General features: G+C 35.9%; 1 protein-coding gene and 1 long non-coding RNA gene across 2 annotated transcripts; both read right to left on the reverse strand.

The window, feature by feature from the left end:
- Positions 1-2231, reverse strand: LOC107746521 (sphingomyelin phosphodiesterase 2-like). The gene is made up of 7 exons (XM_016560761.1): positions 2223-2231; positions 2070-2159; positions 1857-1939; positions 1639-1771; positions 1447-1551; positions 619-823; positions 1-182 (listed from the first exon to the last, which is right to left on the reverse strand). Exons 1-7 carry the CDS (start codon positions 2229-2231, stop codon positions 1-3), a joined length of 807 nt encoding a protein of 268 aa, XP_016416247.1.
- Positions 2232-4288: 2057 nt separating this feature from the next.
- Positions 4289-6457, reverse strand: LOC107746528 (uncharacterized). Its single transcript, XR_001640705.1, has 3 exons — positions 6275-6457; positions 5955-6098; positions 4289-4382 (listed from the first exon to the last, which is right to left on the reverse strand). It is a non-coding gene; the product is annotated as an uncharacterized LOC107746528 (long non-coding RNA).
- Between the last annotated feature and the right edge of the window lie 1543 nt (positions 6458-8000).

The raw sequence follows: 8000 nt of genomic DNA on the forward strand, positions 1-8000 counted from the left end.
TTACGGGTCAACCCGTTTAAAAGGACTCAGCGGCTGGAGCTCTGGAGAACCATCGAAGGATGAAGATCCAGACAGCCGACATCCTGTCAGTTTAGTCTGGAGGTCATTAGAGGTCAGCATCATCTGGTCTTCAGTCTCTTTCAGGACTTTGATGTGTGTGGTGAAGAGCAGGTAGAGCAGAGCTCCAGAGAGGAGCAGGCCCATGCAAACGGCTCCCAGAAGCCCCACGGTGCAACTTTACAGTTCGACCCCTGATGTCACACGGACTACTTTGTCGATCATCTTGGTACTTTTCTGGACCTTGAACGTGGTAGTTACCTTGCTGTCTATGGGAGGGTCAGACAGCTCTCAGATTTCATCAAAAATATCTTAAATTGTGTTCCGAAGATGAACGAAGTTCTTACAGGTTTTGGAACGACACAAGGGTGAGTTAATGACATAATTTTAATTTTTGGGTGAACTAACCCTTTAATAATAATAATAATAATAAAAAAAAAAAACAGGGCAGCGGGTCAAATCAGCCGCCAGGCCACTGGGAATTCTCCCGGTGCTCCCGATGGCCAGTCCGGGCCTGGTATGCATAAAAACTGCTCTGAAGCAGGGTTTCATTTGTTATACTGATGTGAAATGCTTGTTTTTGCTGTTCTGAGAACAACGCTGAGTACTCACTGTCGCTCGATCCATGCTGTCTGCTGTCCTCTAAGCGCAGAAGGGCCAGTTCAGCAGTCAGAGCCTCATGGTCAGAATATGGAAAGGGTTTATCAGCCACTGGACCTTTGGTGGTGGAAAGAGACTCACACTTCATGCTCACTCTCTGAGAGCCCTGCACAAGAAAAAGAACAAACATAAACACTAATGTTGAGTATGGCATATGGAAAAGAGCAGCGTGAAAACTTACACATACACTACTGTTCAAAAGTTTGTGGAGTTTTAAACGTTTTTAGCAGAAGCGTCTTCTGCTCACCATGGCTGCATTGATTTGATCAAAAATACAGTGAAATATTTTTACTATTTAAAATAACTCTTTTCTATAAATAAAATATTGTAATTTTCTATTGAATATATTGTAAAATGCAATGTATTCCTGTGATCAAAGCTGAATTTTCAGCATCATTACTCCAGTCTTCAGTTTCACATGATCCTTCAGAAATCATTCTAATACTGTACGTTGATTTGCTGCTCAAGAAACATTTCTTATTATTATCAATGCTGAAAACAGTTAAGCTGCTTCATATTTTTGTTAAAAAAAAAAAGTAACACATTTTATTTCAGGATTCTTTGATGAATAAGAAGAGCAAAAATTTGAAATAGAAATCTTGTGCAACATTATAAACATCTTTACTGTCACTTTTAATCACTTTAATGCATCCTTGCTGAATAAATCTATTAATTTATTTAAACAAAAATGTGTGTAGTCCTATATACAGTATATTGAGATTATTTTACCTTCATGAGAATGTAGTCAATTCTGATGCCCTTCTCAAAAGGAACAAGATCTTGCTTCTTTGTGAAGTGATTGTCTGCTATTAGCGTGTGACCATCTTCACAGCCCTGCCGAGAGCAACACAAAGTGACGATTCGAAGCAAAACAGGGCACACAAACAAACTGAATAAGCATGTAACAGGAAGTGTGCTCACATCAAACGTGTCTGTTTCAGTGTAGCAGTCTCTGAGCCCAGTGTGGGATCTGAGGAGACGGTTTCCCAGGTCCTGAGGGTGCATGTTCAGATCCCCTCCCAGAACCACCAGATCTGCTCCGCAGGACGTGTGGCTAAAGAGGCCGCACAGTGGGAGTTTACTAAAAGCCTGTGACCTCCTTTCTCTGTGACACATTTAGAAAACACACTTTCTCTTACCGCACGAACTGCAGCACTTCCCACGACTGCACTATTCTGTGGGGCAGGTATTCATCTTGAGCCCTGGAGTACTCTGCATGTAACTGAGAGGAAAGCAGTATCATTACTGAAGGTGCATCGTCTCCAGTTACTCATGAATAAACCCGAGTGACCATGAAGAACACACCTCAAGACCTATTCAAGCCCGATCAGACTTTAGAGAGAGCGACTTACATGAGTAACATAGACGTGCGCCTTTAATCCAGAAACGTCTACAATGACCAACCCGACTGCTTTGCCTCCAAACCAGTCGCCATGGCGCAGCTGAGAGGAACACACACACATACAAAATGTAATGTAATTCTCGCTGTGCTAAAACTTTGTTACATGAATCATTGTACCATAAAGAAACAAAACATATCGGATTCCTCTACAAAAGCTAGTCACATTATGTCCCTTGTGGAAAAAGTATACTTTAACATACTTTCAAACAGAGTACATATTACAGAAATACTATTCTTCAAAAGAATTTAAGTGCAAAGTGAATGTAATGTTTACATACACGTTCATTTCAATTAAACAACAAATTTATTAATAGTTTAAATTCATATTAAATGCAATTAGCTGAACTTTAAGTATAGGACTTACAGTATGTATATATTTACATGTAATTACATAATTCTATTATCTGTTGATATTTGGTTAAAGTGTAATGTGTAAATGAAAATATAGGCTACTATATATCTTGCACGTCATGTATTTAAATATATTTGTAATTACACATTTGAAATGATGAAGTTGCCATTTAGTAAATTTTAAATATTAAATGTAATATTGAATATTTCATTAAGCATTTTAATTTCATTAATATTAAATAATATGTAATGTATTCATTTCTCCAAATCTGTTCTGATGAAGAAACAAACTCATCTACATCTTGGATGGCCTGAGGGTAAATTTTCAGCATTTTGGGTTAAATAGTCCTTTAATACATCCCTTATTTATCATTGTACCATGGTGAATAAGCAGAGCGTAAAGGTTTTGCAAAAAACCAATAGTGAAAATGTGGGTCAAGGATTTGCAATAGTAATAGCCGATACCACCAATAATGTGAAAATCCAAAAGCTTCTAATTCCCTTCATGCTTTGGGGGGAGTCTAAGAGTGTTGAAGTGTTAACTGTAGATACTACTGCTTCTTTGATAAGTGAGATGATTACAAATTCTGCCAAATCAGCTTTATTGATTGCAATGCTTATTTTTCTTGTCTCATAAAGATAAAAAGGGTGGCACAACCAGTTATTATATTTAGGGGGCAATTACTTTTTCACGTAGTGCCAGGCAGGTTTGGACAGCTTTTTTCCCTTAATAAATGAAATTATAATTTCAAAACTGCAGTTTATATTTACTCAGGTTATCTTTGTGTAATATTAAAATTTGTTTGATGATCTGAATCCTTTAAGTGTGACAAATATGCAAACAATTAAAAAAACAGGAAGGGGGCAAAAACTTTTTCACACCACTGTATGTATTTGTTGTTATTTTTGTTCAATTTATTGCATCCTCACTGAATACATGTATTAATTATTATTATTATTATTTATTTATTTATTTTACTTAGCCCAAAACTTTGACTGGTAGTGTATTACGCGTTCCATAAAATTATTAAGCAGCAAAAACCAAATCAGCATTTTATACTGATTTCTGAAGGATCATGTGACACTGAAGACTGGAGAAATGATGCTGAAAATTCAGCTTTGCATCACAAGAATAAATAACATTTTAACATATATTCAAAAAGTAAACAGTTCTTTTAAATAGTAGTATTTTTTTTTTTTGCAATATTACTGAATTTTTGATAAAATAAATGCAGTCTGGTTGAATATAAGAGACTTCTTTCAAAAACATTAAACATTTTACCGACCCCAAACTTTTGAATGGTAGTGTATATATTTGATTTATGAGCTACAGGTTCTCTGTATGAGCCTGGTTGTTTTTAACTAGTGCTGACTAGTTTGGGCTTCACATGTACACACACAGACACTAATGGCTCGTGTCCTGTGTGGTTCAGATGAGAGAAGAAGAAGTAGCCCAGCTGAAACAGGAGATTGCTAAACTTACCAAAATGAGAGAGGGGGTGCAGAGGAGACTCAGACAGGTGGAGGAGCAGAAAGTGGAGGTGATAGTAGTATTTTTTTTTTTGCAATATTACTGAATTTTTGATAAAATAAATGCAGTCTGGTTGAATATAAGAGACTTCTTTCAAAAACATTAAACATTTTACCGACCCCAAACGTTATAACCAGCCACAACCACATATCTGTTTAGGACACAGTGTTATTCGTCCATCAGGGAAATGAAGCAAAATTAAGTGCTAAAGCCACAAGGGCACTGAATGAATCCCTAAAGACAGTCAGAGGATAAGGGGGTTAAAAGTGTAGAGTAAAACCCACTTCCTGTAACAGGGCGATGTCGTGCTGCTCTCGGCCCAGTAATTCTCCGATCATCTCATACCGCTGTGTACAGAGTTGACTGAAGAATCGAATTCCCCTGAAAAACACAAAACCATAGTCACTATTGTCTTGCGGTCTGCCCACATACAAAACCTCAACAGCATTTATTGTATACACATATGCAGTCATTATGCTCCACATATTAATACAGCTGACTTCATCATTTCACAGCTCCATCACATGGATGCTTTAATAATCTGCTGTGTCATCTAAATCAGGGGAAGTATTAAAAACCACATTTTCTGTCTCAGCTACAATCACAGTCTGCATTATTGCGTCTTGTTCTGGAACATGGTGCTGACAGTGTTGGCATCAGCAGAGCGGGAGGCCCACACTGCATGTCATGTGTGTCAGCCTGTCTGCTCATGTGCTTTTCCCTTCATACTGTATACTGTGTACACACACACACACACACACACACAATTTTTGAGAACTTTCTAATATATTTATGTCAAATATATCTAAAGAGTCTGGTATATGTCTAGACTAGATTTCTAAAAGTTGCATTCAATGCAAAGGTTTTCTGTTCTCTGAACACATGTCTTAAGAGTATAAGGTTATATAATAGTTATAAAATAGAGAGTAGTTTCTAGCAATACAAAATGTTGGTGCTGAGCTATACTACCACTACTACTACTACTACTACTACTAATAATAATAATAAAAATAATACATTCCATTCAAAAAGTGTCCATTATTTATGAAGATTTGATTATTTTTAGTGCCATTTGAAGGCCTGGAAACTGCTATTTTAAAATTAAATATTTCAGGGCTATTACTGTTAACTACAAATAAAACCATAAAAAAGTGTTAGTTGAAATAATATAAAAAAGCTATTTGCCAAGCTACCATTTTTCACTTTCATGTACTGTAACTTGATGTACTAAAAGAACTAAAACTAAAATTGAAATAAAAATTAATCAAAACTTATATATATATATATACACACTCACTGGCCACTTTATTAGGTACACCTTGCTAGTACCGGGTTGGACCCCCTTTTGCCTTCAAAACTGCCTTAATTCTTCGTGGCATAGATTGAAAAAATACAACAAAATTAAAAAACATTTTTTTAAATGGCAAATATTCAAACACACACATAGACACACATCGCAACACTACTGTATATGCTACATTCATAAAGTCTTCAACAATTTTCTAATTTACTATTCTAGTTGAATAGTATGGAATTATAGGCATACAAAAAAATGTCAACATCACCAAAGATAGCTACACAAATGTCAGGGGATGTCGAAACTTCTCCAGGGCCCCAAAACACACTCAGACCCCAGAAGGTTAATGCAGAATAATGAAATATGCTAGACTTAGACAAAATTATTTTGCTAAAGCTCAAAAATGAATAAAAAATGCTCATTTATCTAATAAAACTACTATATTATCTACTTAAAAACCTGTATTTTACACTTAGACGTGTGCAGCAAACCCATAAAATATTCATAAATAAATCCATGCATAATTAACTCGATAAATAAACACAGCGAGCTGCATTTCTCCCCCATTAAAAGCAGTTGACATTGTTTCGGAGCGCTCCCAACACAAACACGCTTTCCGTGCGTGATTTTGACGCGGAAGCATCATCTGAGCTCACCAGCAGTTGAGAGAGAAGACGCGCAGTTTGGAGGGCCGCTCTGTTGCCATGGTGCGGCGCAGCTCGGGCTTCAGTCAGTCAGTCAGTCAGTCAGAGAGCGGCGAGCGCTTTAAAGTCCGCTGGCTCTGGAGGCGGAGCTTCAAACTAATCCACAAAGCAGCCAAACTCAGGGACATTTGAAACCCTGCTGTTTATTCATTCATTCAAACGATTTGCATTAACAGTAAGAATTCTTTTGATCTACATTAACTAACAGCTTAGCAAAAAGGGCTCAGGCATACTTTATAGTCTTTTTTTTTTATTATTAGTCATGTAAATACCTGCATGGGACTGGCGCTCAAATCGATGCTCCGCGTGCGTTCCGCTCGCGCTCTTTCTGAGCGCATGACAGGATTCTCTCACTGACTGATCGATAATCATCATCGTCCCGTCAAATGACCTCCACTGTCTCCACTGTATCACCTAACATTACACAGCACAGTGCAGCTCGTATGCATGCCATACTGTATAGAAACACCCGAGTGCATTGTGGGTAATGTAGTTAACTCATTTAATCCCACATATTTCCCCATGTAAGGGTTTGGTAACTGCAGTAAATACAGTAAATGTTTAAAAAAAAAGAAGCTAATAATGAATAGCTTAAATGATAACCATAATCATGTATTATTATATTATGTATAATATTATTATGCATATTAATTATTCATTTAAGGGGTTATTTAAAGATATTTCTGTTTGGTGTAGTGCTTTCTGAGCTCTGTCAGTGCAAAAACAATATGCTTACATTAGAGTACGTATTTATATAAAAGTAGAAGCAGATTTTCATAAATTTGTTCTGGTCCAGCTCAGACAGTTTAACATTATTAATTTTATAAAAATGTTATAAAAATATGAAAATTATAATAACGGTTTAAATGAATTATTTACACAATAGTATGGCAATTAAAGGGATGGAAACAAATAGATAAAGTTAGGCATTACTCAGTAAGGATTTGATTGGAGCAATTCATCAATTCCACTAATAATGCTTATTGATGTACCATTTCTTTTATTTATCAACAAAAACTATTTTATTTCCTGGAAAATTACATCATTAAGGAACTGTCTTTTGATGAGGACAGAGGGAAAACCTATAAACTGATCACAAATGTAATCAATAATCCTCTTTAAACTTCACATTTACTCTATGTGCATTTGATTGTGATACACCAACCTGCAATTGTTACCTTACAGAGCAATTTTTACCTGGTTTAACCCATAAAAATACTACTACTACTACTACTTTTGTTGGTATAAATGCATGTATTTGGGTTGATTTAGTGATGCTAAATAATTTCTTTTATTTGGGGAAAAATTTTTTTATTGTACAATATATCATTAAAAAATGCAGTTAAATGTGACCCTATACAGTCACAGCTGTTGCCTAATTATCCTAATGATATTATTACCAAATGTCCCCACAAGGATAGTAAAACCTGACATTTTTGACATTGTGGGGACCGGCCTGCAGTCCCCACGAGGGAAAAAAAAGATTAAAAATAGTAAATTATGTTTATCTGAAAGTGTGACAATGCAAACAGGTTTTCTATAAGGGGTAGGTTTAGGGTTAGGGCATAGAAAATATCATTTGATCAGTATAAAAGTAATAGAAGTCTATGGAAGTCCCCACAATTCACAGAAACAAACATCTGTGTGTGTGTGTGTGTGTGTGTTTCTTTTGTTTATACTGTACAACAAAAGCAATTTGGATGTTCTAGCTTCCAGGGGTCGAAAGTCACTTTAATGGGCAAAAACATGAAACATTGTAGATGTTACAACCATTATTTAATTTTAACCAGAACAAGAATTATACTGGAACAAACAAAGCAAAAAAAAAAAAAATAACGATGAAAAAAGAATAGACATAAAAACCTTTTTCCTGTAACATTCTTAAAATATACACAAAACAATTTGTAGAATTTCAAAATTAATTTCTATTTTCCTCTCTCTCACACACACACACACACACACACACACACACACGCGCACACACACACACACACACAC

Source organism: Sinocyclocheilus rhinocerous, unplaced genomic scaffold, assembly GCF_001515625.1.
Source record: "Sinocyclocheilus rhinocerous isolate Xijiao unplaced genomic scaffold, SAMN03320098_v1.1 scaffold980, whole genome shotgun sequence".
Taxonomy (NCBI): Eukaryota; Metazoa; Chordata; class Actinopteri; order Cypriniformes; family Cyprinidae; genus Sinocyclocheilus; species Sinocyclocheilus rhinocerous.